The sequence below is a fragment of the Cavia porcellus genome, unplaced genomic scaffold (assembly GCF_034190915.1).
Source record: "Cavia porcellus strain 051 isolate PalLab524CR breed Dunkin Hartley unplaced genomic scaffold, mCavPor4.1 scaffold_28, whole genome shotgun sequence".
Classification (NCBI taxonomy): domain Eukaryota; kingdom Metazoa; phylum Chordata; class Mammalia; order Rodentia; family Caviidae; genus Cavia; species Cavia porcellus.
In genome coordinates this window covers 28,972,202-28,988,911 of record NW_026947511.1, presented here as the reverse complement: position 1 = coordinate 28,988,911, position 16,710 = coordinate 28,972,202, and the positions used below count along the sequence as shown (strand labels likewise).

Sequence of the window (16,710 nt, the reverse complement as noted above, 5' to 3'; positions counted from 1 at the left end):
CTCTGGTCATCTGCAGTCACTCCTTCTTCTAGGTTGGGGTTTTTAAAGCTCTCCAAAGACTCAAACACACAGCCACAACTGAGAACCACTGGCTAACAGCATGTACAAAACCGACTGAGAGACACCTGTAGCTCTAAAAATACCCTGGAAAAAGCCAGAGGTGGACAGATTTGGAAGAGGACCTACAAGGTTTGGAGCCCATTGGTCTGCCCAGGACCACAGGAAGCCCCATCTATCTGTGAGGCATAAATAGGAGATGCCCAGCAGCACAGAGGTCATGTGGCAAAGGGCAGAGGGTAGGCACTCCGTGCTGGGCTCACAGCTAAATCCCTGCCTCCTCTTTTCTTTCTCTCTTTCCCTCTCTTCTGGTGCAATACTTGAGAGTGAATCCAGGACCTATGCACTGACGACATCGCTGGTCCTTTGTTATTTATTTTTGATACAGGGTCTCACTAAGTTATCCAGGCTGGGCTGGAACTCGCAATCTTCCTGCCTCGGCCTGCCAGGGTACTGAGATTGCAGGCCTGCCCCACTACACCTGACTTCAAAAACCTCTTAACACCTTGCTTCTTCCCAACTCTGTCACTTGCTCAGATGGGATCCAGCCACTCCAGTACCACTTGGAGTAGTGGGGAGGATGCTTGGTCAGAGGTAAGTTGGGTTGGTGAAACGAGAAGTTCAAAGAATGGCTCGAGGTCCCCACACAGGGATCAAGGACAGGGCTCAGCTCAGGAACCAGACACAAGATCCCTGAAAACATAACTCTGGGACCCATCTAAGACAAGGGAGAAAACAGAACAGGAAACACTTCAAGGGCAGGGCAAGGGGTGGGGTGCAACAGCCTGGGGACAGGGGTACAGAGTAGGTCTGGAGTCTTCTTTTTATTTCATCTGCTAAACACTGCCTGTTCCTGACAAGTTCTGTAACCCGTTTGTGCTCTGTTCTCATCTGTGACACAGGAATCACCATTCCTGCCACACTAAGCTTGGCTGACTGCACAGGCAAAGGGCGTGGCACCGGAGGAAAGGGCTGTGAGGTTGTGGGCAGATAGACCTCTCACCAGGTTTGTACCTATATTTTTGCACTGCCTCCCTTCACATACGCACAGGCAGAGAGGCCCCCAGAGCCCCGAACCCATGCCAGAATAGACAGGACACCTCAGGACAGCACTTCTGCAGATCCTGCCAGTACCTTGCCTGGTTCACATTCAGTTCCATCCAGCGGGGGCCCCTTCTTGGTCTTGCAGAAGTACGGGTTATCAGGGTGGCTGCACCACAACTGCTTGCAGGGTTCAAAAGTCCTGAACTGGTGGCAAGGGGAGGAAGTCACAGGCTGGACTCTCCAGCTCTGACCAGCTGTCCAAGGAGCAAAGGGCAGTGATAGAGAGAGGGGAGGATGCGGCAGATGCTGGGGCCCAGGGTTCCGAGAAAGCCAGAACCCCACGCATCCACAAGCTCAACCATACCCCAAGTACCAGTAGTTCCCAGGACCCTCCTCCCTGAGCAGGGGACTAAGGTGAGGCCAGTACAATTCACAGGCCCTCTGTCCTCTCTCTCCTGGCCTCCCTCCCTATCTCAGCAGAAGCCACTTTGTCATGATCTGGGACCAGGATTTGAGGTTTTGGGGAGGTCTGGCTCATGATGCTTCAAATCCTTGTGTACATGGGGGAGGGGTGGCCCAGAGGGGAGCCAAAAGAGTTTGAAAGCCCCTATCTCCCTCTAAAGTGGACACTCAGTGAGGCCAGAGGTTGGTCACTGTATGTATCAGCCTTTCTAGGAAAGCCCCAGTCTCCTTAATACCGTCTATCAGCAACTGCCGAAAACCAGACAAGCATACTGCTGATACAACATTGGGCAATAGAACCCCCCACGCCCCATTCTTTCATCCGAAAAGCAGTGCTTTGTCAGACCACATGTCCTAGTGTGGCTCAGAGAGCAGAGAAGGTGACAGCACACGGGCGTTTCTCATGATACCAAACAGGACAAAAGGGTGGGGCTATGTTCCCTCAGTGGGGGGAACCAAACACAAAGGCCCGCCCTATCAGGAAGGCCCCTCCCCTGAAAGGCCCCTCTCTGAGTCTCTGCCTGGCCCCACAATGGCACTGCTTGGTTCTGCTGACCTCCAGGCTCAACGGTGTCCCCTGCCCTGTCCTGCAGGGCAGAGACAGAGTTACAGTCACTTGTATCTACAGCCTCAGGCACAGGGATAGGGACATGGAAGTGAGCCTTCCATACCCCAGAGGTGACATGCTCTAGTGGGGCCTTAGACCAAAACGTCACCCAAGCCTCCTGAGGGTGGGAATTCTGTTCCTCTTGCCCCAGCTCCTGGTCTGACACCCTGACAGCCTTGCAGGTAAACTCCCCACGGGACAGAGCTGGCCAGGATCCCATCAGCTGCCCTGTGCTCCCTGAGCAAACCCACATTCAAATCTCTGCACACAGCTGCCCCGAAGGTGTCCTCCCTGTGCACCACTCCTACCCTGGTAGCTCCAGACCGGTGGGCCCATCCCCAGGGGCACTGGCTATCCAGGTGGAAAATGTCTCACAAATGACTAGCCTGGGTCACAGGAGGACAGGGACCTTCAGACAGAGCCCAGGGACACTCACTGCCAAGCAGGTCTGATATCCAGTGCCGAAGTCAAAGCGGCACTGCTCATCCATCGAGTAGTCAATCCCAGGCAGCTCTGGGGGCTGGGGCCAGGCGGGATCAAAGGGGTCATCGAGGAGGCAGTCGTAGGACCTGCAGGGGAGATGGGGGGTGAGCCAGCCTGATGACAGGGAGCCCCTCCCCAGGGATTAGGGCTTATGACAACCAAGGAACCTGTATCCACTGCCCTGAGCAGGGCCATTTCTTCCAGGGAGGACAGGCTGCCAGAGTGTCCCTGTCACTCAGGACTTGGTTTCCTCTGGTGACAGGGAGGGCTCCATTTGCAGCCAGGGGACAGGAACTAGTGTTAGCAGCCCAGTTTGTAGACTGTTTAAGGTTAGTTTTGATCGTGTTCAAGGGCAGCACCCTTAGCCAAGACTAAGAGCTGATTCATGACAAGTTCAGGATTCATTCTGCCCTGTGGGAAGAGGCAAAGCCAGCTGATGTCACAGAGTACGCAGCGCAGGCTTCCCCAGCCAGCAGCCTGGGGAGACCGGTGACTCCATCTTTCTCCTACCTCCCCTACCCAGATCCATTCTGCCCATTCCCAGGCCCTGTGCTCCTGAGTCTAACACTTGTCCTGCAGTGACAAGCTCTCCTTTGCATGTCTCTTCACTGGGATCCCAGGGAGACTGAGATACTCAGCCCCAGCCTGGTGACAACTAACCATCCCCGAGAGTATCACCTGCAGGGCCGGATGAACGCAGCTGGCCAGGCTCAACCCTCAGCAGATTCTCAAAAGCATCTTGGGTGGGACCAGGACATCTGGGGTGTTAGCAATAAGTATATGCAAATAGCCACTGGGCACACTGGGACTAACCCACCTGTGATGTCACCAGGGGTGCTGTAGGCCAGGTAGTGGGAGTGGGGACTGGAAAAGCCACGTGAGTCAAGTCAGGTTGGGAGATGAGGGTGACAGCCTTGAGGATGACAGCCAGCTGGGCGATCTCTGCTCAGAGTGGCAGGCTGCTTGCTCCCACCCTCCTTGGCCACAGTCAGAAGTGACTTACGGGAGGTAGCGGCTGAGTTCCAGCTTGCTACAGCGGGACCAGTGGAAGCGGTGGAAGGCGGCCTGCACCAGGGGCGCCATGACGCTGCCCAGGCTGGTCTCGTCGGAGCAGCCATTCCCCTGCCCATCATGTTCCATTCCAAGCCTGCGAGGCAGGGTAGATGGGGGATAGAGGGGAACCCCAAGTCATTCCAAGAGTCTGCCCTGGGAAGGCAGGCAGATCTGAAGCAGGAGACCATGATCCCCACCCAAATTAGGAATAAAGATTCAATCCCTTCCACGTAGACCCTTTGTGTGCCAGACCCTGAGAACCCAGCACAGAGCTCAGCATGTGACAGGCAACGACCCCAATGACAGTTTAAAATCAAAACTGCTCTTTACAGCTAGTACGCAATGCCAAAGCCCAATGGTCCTAGTTTACTTAAAAACTCCCAGGTGGCTGCACCTGGCCTTGACCCCTAAGCAGCTTCACAGGACCTCTCTCTGCACAGGAAGGGGCCTCTCCTCCAGGAAGAGTGGACACCTCTGTCCTGCAAACTTCTGGCTTCAGCAATCAACACAGCAGGTTGGGGACCCAAAGATTTCCCTGGGGTCTGCTTCCATGTCCATCTCCAGGGGAAAACAGGTGTAGGGAGAGAAGCCACCACTGCCCTTTTGGTCTCCTTCAGCACCGTCCCTGTGGGAGGGTCTCTCTGTCCCAACTTCTGCCTCAGCCCATTTTCAGGTGCTCAGGAACTATGACTGAACAAATGAATGTGTGTGCTGTAAACAACCTCCCGGCCACAGAGCCGGCCACAGAGCCGGCCTGCTGGCCTCACCGGGCCTGCAGCCAGGGCTCTGAGTGAGCTGTTTACCATAGTCTGGGGCCAACTCCTTCATCAGCATGGAGCACAGGGGTGAGCTGGATGGAGTCTCAGGAGGACCTCAGGGCAGAGGGAAACCAGGGATGGAGACCACCCCGGGAGTAGGTCCTGCCTGTGACAGGGACACCATCCCTGACCTACCCAAAGCCAGGACTGCACCTGATCTTCATGGCCACATAGGGCAAACCCAGAACTGCCAAGGGCTCCTTGGACGCCTCCCCCGCAGGGAAAGGCCTCTGTCAACCCCACAGATCTGAGACACCAGGCCTCAGTGACAGCTCTGCCGGCCAGCTCTGCCGCCTCTCCTGAGACACTGGGACCAGAGCCTGATCCTGGCAACACCTTTCACCCCAGGACTCCAGCCCATGGCCATGGAGCCACTGACCCCACCCTCCCAATGCCACTTACACGTGGCCAGTCTCATGGGCCACCACAAAAGCAGAAGAAAAGCCATCCTCATGGTTGAGGGCACAGCTTCTCAGGGGGTGACACATGCCAGTGACAGGCGCGTACCCTGCCGGGGAGAGAGAAAAAAAGAGAGGGAGGTCACAGGCAGCTTAGGTGGGACATGCTGGGGTTTGAGCCCAGCCCAGTCACTGCAGGGACATCCTGACCTGGTCAGTGCTGGAATCCTTTGAAGAAGGACACTCACAAAGTCCTACCCATGCGCAGCAACCCTGGACCTGTGTCCCTGTGTCCTAGGGTTTGACACAGAGTCTACAGTTTCCCACTCTATTGTTGATTCCTCCAAACAAGTGGTGGAATTTCCAGGTAGGGTACAATCCTGTGTACACTCTCCTTCCATAAGAAGACATTCTTCCTATCTTACAGGCAGTCAGTCAGTTCTTCAGTCAGTCAACAAACAAGCTTGGGATGCTTTTTGTGAGGAAACAGTGGGTGGCACTGTGTTGGCCACTATGGGGGCATGTACTTCTAATCCCAGCTCTCAGAAGACTGAGGCAAGAGTAGTGTTTGAGCCTGAGAGTTTGAGACCAGTTTGGACAACATGGAGAGGGACTAGCTCAAAAACAACAAAGAAGGAAGGAGGGAAGGAAAAAGGAAAGGAAAGGAAAAGAAAAAGAAAAAGAAAAAGAAAAACTTTCTCTGGGTACTATGGGGAAAACAGGGAGGAATCAGACCCACGCTCCCCCCCCCCCCACCTCATAAAGCACAACAGGGCATTATGGAAAGCCCAATTGGCAGGGAGATCAGCTTACAGGTGGGCCTGCAACACCAGATTCAGGGAGCAAGGTGGGGAGAGGAGGGACCTGCAGGCAGCGAAAGGACACGGTTTCAACAACGGGCAGGACCCACGGGCACAGGGAATACTTTATGCGGTGGCAGAGATGGACCCTGAGGACAGGTGAGATGACTCCCTAGGGGTGTGGACACGCAAAGGTGGAGGTGGCAGGGCGACAGGACTGACGTGGAGTACACCGGCCACTGCTGACCAGCCCTGCGCATCCAGTGTGCAAGGTCCACGCCTCAGGGCCTGCTCCTCAAACCCAGCCAGGGCTGGGGTGGGGTTCAGCAGTGGATCGTATGTTTAAGGTGCTTCAGGTCCTGGGTTTAATCCCCAGTACCACCAATGTCACACACACACACACACACACACAGGCCAACAGGTCAGACTGAGCTGCAGGAGGCTTCAAGGAGGAGGGGTACTGGCAGACAGTGATCCCTGCCTGGACCAACTACAGTCAACTACAGTGAGCTTTTCCGGTCTTAATGTTACCGAAGTGGTCTTGCACTTCATATGGTTTGGGGGGTGGATAATGAGGCCACAGTGGGAAGGAGGCTGGGGGTCTCTCATTCTGGAGGTCTAGGATTTGCTGCCCATGACATGGTCATCCTTGCATAAGTGTGTGCCTGCATCTGTGTACCTGTGCATGCCCATGTGCCTGCTGGGTTATCTGCACACATAGTGTACAAGCATGTACAGTGTCTATCTGGTGTGTGCACATGTCTCAGTGTGTATGTGTCTGGATGTGTATATGTGTGTCCGCAGGCCATGTTTGGAGCTTCATGGGTTCAGACAAGAAGTCCTTTGGGAGGGCAGAGCTGGCTGATTGGTTTCTAGCATTAATAAAAATAGCCCTCACCGTAGTGTGTGGAGAGCCAGCTTGGGCTCACATCTGTCGCTGTGGGACACAGGCAAGCCTCCTCACCACGCTGTGTTCATTTTCCCATGTGAAAAACTGGGGAGGGGTCAAAGCTGCACGTGTTCACCGATGCTGAGAGTCGTCTACACTGTGTCATGGACATTTCCCCTCCACCCTCTGATCAGCAGCACATGGAGGAAGGCAAAGATTAAGACTGTCCCACTGGGCAGTTGGGAGAATCCAGGGTTTCTTGACTTTGGGTTTCTGAGCTGGGCTATCAAGGCATGGATCAGGGCATGGATTTTCTGCAGCCCACACAACCATCCCCAAGTACCCACAGTCTACAATCAGGACACAGGACAAGGTGTGGGCAATACCATCTTGAGGTTCACTAGGGGATCATTAAGCAGCTGGCCTCTGAGCAGCTGGGACATTGATCACAGGGCCCCAGACCTAGCTACTTACAGCTACCTACAGGCTGAAGCAAGACAGTACACACCTGAGAGGAGACTATCTCACTTGCTGTGGTCTCCAATAAGCCATTCCAAAGCTCACCCACCTATCCTTGCAGGTCCTGTCCTTTCTGACCTCCTTGAGGAGAGGCCCCAGAAAGCCCATGCTCCTCCAAGCCCAGCCTGAATCCCCAGCTCTGCCCTGCAGGCTGCACACACCTGGCCACAACAAATACAGTACCTTGCATACCTGAGGGCCCAAAGTTCTGCCGGGTGAGGAAGATGACGTGGTCGTGATGCTCAGCATGGCCAGGGTCCTGGCGCTGCTGGGATTGTGCCCAGCGACACACCTGCTCCAGGCTGCGTGCAGGATTCCCGCGTTCAATCAGGTTCAGAGACTGCAAGGCCAGAAGCGTGGCAAGAGGGAACAGTCGGGGTCTGGGGTACCACAGCAGCTGTCCTCCCACCCACAGCCCCAGGGAACTGCAGTGCCCGCCCCTACAGCCTCACTGCCTTGGATACATGCTCATGTATTTCCAATCCCCTCGACTAACCTGCAAGCAGGCACTGTTCTGAGTTTTCCCCCACACCTTGAGTTCACTGCCCAGTCAGATCTCCACAGCTTAGATGTAAGTTGGGTTGTTACTCCCCATTTGGGGAGAATAAGTAACCCCTTCTAAGACTGTAGAGCCCGGGATTCCCAGGCTCAATATGACATGACTTATCTTGGTCACTGTCCCTCTGGAAACCCATTTCCCTATTGACTCCTCAGGGAAGAGTGACCACCCTCTGCAAGGACACAGAACTGTCAGCTTCCTCTACCAAAGAATCCATGACTTCCCACTCCCACCTCCAATGCTTTCACCCTGAGCTCCAGATCTAATGGGCTCAAGGTTCTGATTTTGGAGTTGAAGTCTCCTGGACACTTGCCCCTCAGGTCACACCATAGTTGGTCTCACATTGTGGCTTTATGGCTCTCTTTCTTCCAGACCTTTCCTGCTGACTGGTCAGCTGTGGCTCACCTGCCGGTAGCCAACCATGATCAAACGGACAAGGGCAATGTTCATGTGGGCACCCAGGGACTCATCGTGGTAAATCTCATCCACCTGCAGGGGGACATATTTTAAGGGGATACAAACATTCACTAAAGGCCAGGTTCCGAGCTAGAAGCTTAACATTCAACACATTTCACCCCACCATGACTGAATCAAGCAAGCATTCTTATCCCAACTTTATAGATATGGAAATTAAGGTTGAGAGAGGTGAAATTGCTTGCCCAGGGACACAGACCTAACAAGCTTTAAAGCTAGGCTTCTAATCTTGGATCACTGAATCCCCACCCTGAACTCTTTCCATGAAGTCAAAGTCTTGGGTTGGGGTGGGGGGTCACCTGGCTCAGAGGACCTTGGTTCAATCTTCTGGTCCTAACATTCTGTGTACTCCTCCAATCACCACTGCAGTCCTGCCTGTTCCTATAATGCCTGGGCACTAGGGCGGGCACACTGGGCCCTTCTCCATCTGGAAGTGCTCCAGGGCCTCAGACCAGCAGCAGCATTGCCCTGGAGCCTGTTTGAAAGCAGAATCTTGGCTCCACCCAGACTTCCCGAGTCAGGACCTGCATCTGAACAGGCTCCCAGCTGTCACTGAGAAGGAGATGAGCTCCTCTCACAGACCCAGGGACCTGTGGGCAGAACCTCACACCATTCATCAAAGGATCCATCCGAGACACTCCTCTCACCAGGCATCCCCAGACAGCATCCACCAGAGATGTGCACTCAGCCTCTGCTTGTCTGCCCCCAAGGACAGGGAACTCACCCTCTCCTGAGGACACTCGTGTCCTGACCTGTCCCAGTGGCCAGTCCAGGTTTTATTTTTAATTACTCTTTTAAAAAATAAGAAACATTTCACTGTAAAAAGAAATTTAAGTATCCCCTAGAAAGCAGACTAAAGTATCTGCATTTCTGTTAGCTAAATATAATCACCACTGTTAACAAGCTTCCTGGCACATGTGCATGTGTGGGTGTACGCTTGCACACGTGTTACCTTATAAAATGGAAAACACACTAAATGCAGTGTGTATTTCACTTGTTTCATGAAACATACTTTGTATGTTAACAGCGTGATCTCTGATATCTACATGGGATAGGTCATCCCTCCTATCACCAGTCCCTGAGTTTTCTCTGAGAGACTCAAAGAAGTGACGTGTTTAGTCAGGCAGAGTAAGGACAGCAGTGGTGAAGCAGCTCCTGGGAGTCCCGGGTTCAAGTCCCAGCTCTGCACTTGATAAGCTGGCGGACCTGGAGCACAGCAGAGAACCCTGAGAAGCTGTTTCTTTTTCTGCAGAGTGGGGATAAACATGGCTGTCACTAGGCTGCCACGTGTAAACGTTGGGGAGCTGTGAGCAAGCCGCATAGGCCTGCAGGCACAGGCAGTGGTCAGTGACCGGGCAAAAGTAGCACTCAGCCTCCAGTTCTGATTTCTGCCCACTGGCCTCCCGGGGGCTGGCACGGACTTGCATGACTGCTCTTGTCCTCTCCATGCCCTTAGTGATCACTTCTTCCCACTCATAAGCAAAGCCACAAACCTACAATCCCCAAAGGGACTGCTGTCCACCAAAAGAGGAGGGCACTTTAAACCACGTGTGTGTGAGAGTCTCACATGGAGGGTAAGGCGGGGAGGGGAACTGGAGACCAGCACTGTGCCCACACATCCTACCTGGGTCAGCCATGGAGCTAGGTTGTGTGGAGCAAAAGCCTCAGGCACCATGGGGCCCAGGCCATTCTTCCTAGTGCCCAGACCTGGCAGCTGCCCCAGGTCCTAGACATGCAGACCTCTAAGCAGCCAGCATCAGGCTTCTGCCATGGACCTTCCTTACAGCCCAGGTCCGGCTCTAAGTGATGTGAGACTGAAGCCGAGGACCCAACATGGGCAGGTAGTGCCAATTCCCACAAGGGATGATGGACTGGCCACAGCAGGCTCCTTTCTTCCTCCCCAGGGAGACAAAACCTTCAGGGAACAAAGGGCTTCAGTGTGGAGAGGCACTGTCCTCCCCACCCATGTGCCCCACACTTCTCCTAGGAGGCCTTCAATGCCAGCACACAGATTTCCATCCATACCGGGTGTGGTCAGTGCTAGGGACTCCCTGGTGTGCTTTGCAAGCAGACTATGGTGGATTCACAGGCACGGGGCACTCTACACTGCCACATCCATGCCCACATATGCACATGCAAACCCACTGCTTGTCCCTAGAGAAGAGGAGTCACTGGGACATGGGGTGGGGCCCCTGGAAATGCCTCCAGGCTGCCACTTACTCACATCTTCCTCCAGTTAGCTGAAACATGCAAACTAGCACCAGAACCCTGCCATCTGATGGTCGGCCCTCGTATCCACAGGCTCTGCATCTGTAGGTCCAACCAACTTTGGATTGAAAATCTTCCATTAGAAAAAAGACACTAAATGCATATAGAGCTTGTCATTTTTGCCTAAACAGTATATTATAACAACTGTTTGCAAAGCATCTGCATTGTATTAAGTGCTATAAGTAAGCTAGAAATGATTTAAAGTTTACAGAAAGAATAGACAGGTTAATAGAGACCTTGAGCAGCCACAGATTTTGCTTTCATTGGGTTTTAGATTCAATTTCTCATGGATGCAGAGTAATGACTGTAATCATGTCCCTCACTCAGCAGGCCCCCAGGGACCCTTGCTCCAGTGGCTGCCAACCAATGGCTTAGGGCACTGGTTAGTGGGGTTGGCCTGGTGTTTCTCTGGGCCTCTCATATGCACACACACCTCTACCAGCCCTGGCCTGTGATCAGGGACCTTAGTGGCCTTTGATTCAACTGGAACAGTCTTGAGGCTTTGCATAGGCCAAGGAAGTATCAGGGCAGGGGTTCAGCTGACCAAACTATAGGCCCTCCTGGCACACAGGACCACAGCCAGGAAGTGTGGGTAACAGGGAAGCCTAGGGTCCCAGTCCCTCTGGAACACACTCACAGGAACTCGCTGACAGGCACCAACCTGGATGTGTATCTACAGCCAGGCCCTGTTAGCTCAGGTCTCCCATGGATGTCTCCCAAATGCCAGAGGGAGGCCAGGAGCTAGCACAGGGGGTGTCAGGAAATGCCACCCATGATTGGACACGAGGTAGGATGGCCACAAAACACTCTCACAGGACAGAAAAAACATGTCTGGTTTCCTTGCTTCCCACCTCTGAGCCGAATTCAAGGTCACCTCTGCTAGGAACTCCAGGTTAGGGTCTGACAGCACTACTGACCTGAGACAGCCATTGGGTACATGGCAGAAAAATAAACAAACATCAGGACTTTGGCCAAAGACAGGGGAAGAGGATGGGTTGAAAGTTGAGGCTGAGAGTACAGGCTGCTTCTCTTGAAAGCCTACTATGTGCCAGGTACTGTCACGGGCTTTGCATACAACCTCAAGATCGCCTTATGGAAAGAATTATTACTCCCATCTTGTAGATGAGAAATCTGAGGTTCAAGGGGTTAAGTGATTGTCCCAAAGTCCTCCAGTTTGGAAGTGGGAAGGTGAGAATTTGATCTCAGATCTCTGCGACTCTATGGCCTCTACTTATACTGAGCTGTGGTTCAGAGCCAGGTTCTGGACCAGCGTGGCTGGGCTGGGCTCTCTCTCACCTGAAATAGAAGATGAAGAGCTCAGAAAAGGGAGGTAGGTCCTTGGTCTGGACCACAGCCTGCCTCCGCTGACTGTGGCCTCAGCAGGAAGCAGATATAAACTGAGCTTCTGGGCCTGGGGCTGCAGAACAGCCCTGATCCTGAGCTCCCATCCAGCCCCAGCAGCACACTGTGCTCTTCAAGCTCCATCTCCTTGTCCTCACTTTAGAATTGTGGCTCCCCAGTGAGGGTGGAGACAGAAAGATCCTCACCCTCAAGTGAACCTTATGCTCCATGGGGGACTACAGAGAGGCAAAAGTGGAGAGAAGATGCATGATGCTTTCAAAGCCTGGGGTGGGGTGAGAAAGGAAAAGACTACACAGAGGCAGAAGGAAGACTGGACTCTGATGCCTTTGGGTTTTTTGCAACCTGCTTCCAACTCTTGCTTAATGTCAAATACATTTACAAACAAGCTCCTCTGAGCTGGACATGGTGCTATCCATCTATAATGCCAGAACCATGGGAGGCTGAGGCAGTAAGTCTAAATCCAGCCTGTGCAGCTTAGCAAGATCTTGTCAAATCAATCAATAAATCACTAGACACTAGAATCTCCCTAGATCCCTGTGGTTCCCCACCCACCCCGAGTCCTGCACTGAAGCTCCCTGTGTGGGAGCTCCACATCTGTTTTCCTGAGCAAGGAAGGGGCATATTCAGTGCCTAAGATGGGAATGCTGGGCTTCAGGCTGGGCCTGAAGTGGACAAGCAGGTCCCAGGGAGCACATGAAGGCAGCCGGCAGCCTAGGCCAAGCCAAGAATAGCCTTTCATTGGCAGAGTAGGGGCAGGAGAGCCCTCTGAGGATGGTCTCTGGAAGCTGCACGTTCCCTCTCTCCTAGGGATGCTCCTCCCCACAGAGCTCAATGAGCAGGATCCTGGGGTAGTAACTCACATGTGCTCACACAATAGCAGGGACACTAACTGCCATTAGGGCTCACACACCTCAGATCCCTCTGCATGTTGAACCTCCTAGCAACCTGCCCAGATGGAAATCCTAGCCCTCTGTTCTTTTTAATTACAAGTTAAACAGCCCTAATGCAAAACTCTGAAATCTGAAATATTCCAAAACCCCAAACTAGTGCCCATATAATGTCACAAGAGGGAAAGTCTCATCTTGACCTCATATGATGGGTTGCAGTCAAAACACAGGCATGCTAAAAATATTATATGAAATTACCTTCAGGCTCTGTGTCTAAAGTGAATAAGAAACATCGATGAATTTTGTGTTTAGACTTGAGCTATGAGAGCTGATAGCTTGTTACATATGCCAACATTCTACTTCCTGGTTTGATGGCCTCGATGGTTTTGTGGAGTACTGCTCAGGTATCTGGTAGCCAATTCTTCATTTTGGGTGTGGCTGACATTTTTCTCACAGTTAGGCTAAGGTTATGGGTTGGAGGTGAAGACCACAAAGGTTAAGCATATTTTTGTCATACCACATCAAGAGTTCATGCTGTTACATGGTATTATGGTTTGTGTCTGGGTGGCCTCCCAAGCCTCATGCAGTCATGGAGATGGCTGATTCTAGTGTTTGTGATTGGTTCAGTGTTTAGTGCTGGGATTGGTGGCATGAGTGCTGTACCCACCACTCCCGAAGGTGGGTAACTGGCATACAATATAGGTGTGGGAAGGAGTCATACTTTCCCCTTTTTTGCCCTTTTTACTCTGTTCGCTCCTGTTGCTTGGAGCCACCATGAACAGCTGCCCCTTAGCCATGCTACGCTGCCTTGGAGCCAGCTGATTGTGGACTGAAACCTCCAAAAACTGTAAGCTAAATAAACCTTTCCTTCCCTAATTCTGGGTGTCAGGTATTTTGTCTCAGGAACAAGAGAAAAGTAACCAAGACAGATGCCTCACCCCTGTTGATGCTGACCATGGTCACCTGGCTATGACAGTGTCTGTCACGTTTTTTATTCTCCTCCTCCTACTTCCCATACAGAACTCTTTAGAAGAAAGTCCTTCTGTACAGCCTGCAGGAGTAGGCATTAAACTCCAGCTCCTTCAGAGTGAGGAGCCTGTACAAACTTGTTAGAATTCCTCTGCTCAGGAAATTTGTCTTATCTCCTCCAACTCATCTACTTACCATATGAACTCATGGATATTTGCTTTGTATTTTGAGCTAAAATTCAATGACGAGTCATCATGTTGTTCAAATGGCCCCAGTTTTGGCAAGCGGGAGCTCCCTCTATGGATTCCTATGTCCCTTTAACACACTGCATAGTTCCTGGGCTTTTTGTTTCTTTGGTTTTTGTCTATCTGTCTGTCTGTTTGTTTGTAGTATCACCAGATGTTCCAGGCTATACCAGATGTTTTAGGCTCATCCTGTATATAGCAGGCCTCATTCCTACAATCAGCCCAGGAGAGATCTCTCAGAGTAGGTAGAGTGGTGTGTCATCTCCATTTTCAAGATTGAAAGAAATGACCCAAAGTGACTATGAAGTTCACCTACGGTCAGCAACCACAACCAGAGGTCAGGTACAGGTACCTGATGGCCTGAGCTGCTCACGCATCTTCCCTGGTCATTACAGCCTCTGAGCATGGACAGAATGGGAGAGGCATTACTTGAAGGCAAGGGGATGGCTGTAATGTCCTTTCCTGTCCTTTCTCAGGTCCATGAAGATGACAGCAATGAGATCAGGCCCTCCACTCCACAGCTCTAGCCCCTCTGACAGTAGGACACACTGACTCCGGACCCCAAGGCTGTGGCTGTTACTGCCTGTGCAAGCAGGAGCCTCCTCATGATTCCTGTTGGCTTCATCTCAGGCCTCTCTGAAGAAGGAATTCGAGTTCTGGTTGCTGTCTGAAAACCTCCACTGCCACCTTTCAGAAGACACAGCCAGCACTGGCATCAAGCCTCGCAGAAGAGCATGGATGAAAATGCAGAGGTCACAGTGCAGCTGTCACACACACTGCCCTGCTCCTGGCAGCACAGACAAAGTGTGCGGAGAACCTCACACCGTGTTTGACTCTGCCGAAAGTAACTAGAAGGAAGAGCAGGACTCAAATGTGGAAAAGGTATGGGAACCCCTAATTTTTAATGCTCTTTATATGTACAAGACCAAAACAGGAAAAAAAAAAATCCAAGCCCACTCAGGCAAAAGGGCTCTTTAAAAAAATACTGAATGATAATAAAGCATTATATCAGAGTTTAATTGGTGTCACTTTTATTCTTAAGTACAGTACATAAAATAATGGGGCATCTGACAATCAAGCCACAGGTCTTAGGTTTGATGTAACAGGCTATGAAAATGTTCACACATATGTGTGAATTGATTTGGGGGTGCACAACCAAATTGGCATGATACACGGTTCTATGCAAACATATGTGTATTCCTCATGTGGTAAACTACACATGTATATGTGTGTGGACACATGGGTGACATGCATGTACAGGGTGTGGTGCGCATGTACAGTGTATCAGTAATACACTGCAGCCTGTGGCCTGAGATCCCAACTCTCCTGAGCCCTTGTGCTGGTGTATACACAGTAACCAGGGTTGAAATATAAACCTTACCAGTACACTGCACTCATGCATATGCCACACCTGCAGGCCCTGCCTCAACAGTCTTAGAGGCAGAAGCTGCTCTCAGGGAAGTGGAAAAAAGGATGCTAGGTCTCCTGATTTGTCTTCCGTTACTGCAGGTACCCTCGCCCAAGTTCACGACCATGGCCCCGTAATTCAAAAGGCTGGTGTGGGCTACCAGTGAGCAGTGTTGCACCTCTAAAAGGCATAGCTGTCTCCAGGGTTATCTGGAGCCTAGAGTATAGACTGGGCTATTTTCCTGGCCCTAGCAGCTCAGTCCATCTTAACATCCTGACTGTTTGTGTAGAACATGGGGACTGACCCACCTTGCCCAACAGACTCCCTTTCATGGGTCCACAGTGCTCACCATTTATCCTCCATGACCTATTTGCAAAATGCAGCAGGCTCATGCTCTGGGCTGGCCCTCCCGTGGGCAAACACAGGCAGGGTGGAGGCCTGGAAATACCCAAGCTCTGCTACCCCCCACTGGCAAATGAGCTCACCATTCTAAGGTGGACCTCGATCACTGAGGGGCGTGGAGGAAACAACTTGCAGAAGCAGAGGATGGGAGGGAAGGACAGATGTCAAGCATTTGGAGCGGGGCCTGGCACAGAGCCTGTGCTCACTCAATGGCATTTGTTAGTTTAAAACAGTGACGGCGAATCTTTTAGAGACTGGGTGCCAAATTGCAACCCAAACCCCATTTATTTAAGGCAAGGTGCCAACACTGCAATTAAACCTACACATTGAGGTTTTAGTTTAGGAAAAAACAACTCTACAATAACACGTGTGCCACGGGTTCACCCTCACTGGTTTAAAATGTCTATTTTCCAGTTTGGGAGGTCATTAGATCATCCCAGAAAGAGCATTTCAGGAAGAGTGCTGTAAGCATGTAAGGAAGAGTGCTGTGGATCATGAAGTTCTCTTCACCCACGAGGGCTTCACATTATTATTATTATTATTATTATTATTATTATTATTATTTCGCTTATGCCAGGAGTGTGGCATTTGTCCTTTCTTCTGTGGTAAGCACTGCTTCCTGCCCAGTGCTCTGAAAACATAAATACCTGTGTGCAGAACCTGGAGCTAATCCCTCCTAGTAGTGATCCTCAACCTTCAGCTATGGATGATTTGACATTGCTAATTCTTGGTGGGGTCTGTCCTCTGCCCATAGGACGGTGAGCAGCACCACTGGCCTCTACCCATTACCTGCCAATAGCCTCCCCCTCTTCTAGCTGTGATAACACAAAATGATCTCTAGGTATTACCAATGTCACCAGATAAGAACCGCTGGCTGGAGCTGAGGGTGCAGCCCACGTAGAGCACCTGCCTAGCACGTGTGGCCCTGAGCTTGATCCCCAGCACCACAGAAACAAGCTACTGCCTTAAAGTAAATGAGATTTTACCATTAGCAAAAGTGGTGGAA

At 51.7% G+C, this 16,710-nt stretch overlaps 1 protein-coding gene across 4 annotated transcripts in view; it reads right to left on the bottom strand.

The window, feature by feature from the left end:
* Positions 1 to 16,710, bottom strand: part of Adamts14 (ADAM metallopeptidase with thrombospondin type 1 motif 14) — a 68,948-nt gene that overhangs the window by 16,725 nt on the left and 35,513 nt on the right. For 3 of the 4 annotated variants that reach the window (XM_013156907.3, XM_013156908.3, XM_013156909.3), the window contains exons 5-10: positions 8,095 to 8,178; positions 7,314 to 7,470; positions 4,927 to 5,032; positions 3,657 to 3,800; positions 2,607 to 2,739; positions 1,192 to 1,305 (exon numbers count right to left, since the gene is read on the bottom strand). In XM_013156907.3, coding sequence (XP_013012361.1) covers positions 1,192 to 1,305; positions 2,607 to 2,739; positions 3,657 to 3,800; positions 4,927 to 5,032; positions 7,314 to 7,470; positions 8,095 to 8,178 — 738 coding nt within the window. The remainder of the gene's footprint in view (positions 1 to 1,191; positions 1,306 to 2,606; positions 2,740 to 3,656; positions 3,801 to 4,926; positions 5,033 to 7,313; positions 7,471 to 8,094; positions 8,179 to 16,710) is intronic. The other variant, XM_003473591.5, reaches the window with a different exon arrangement.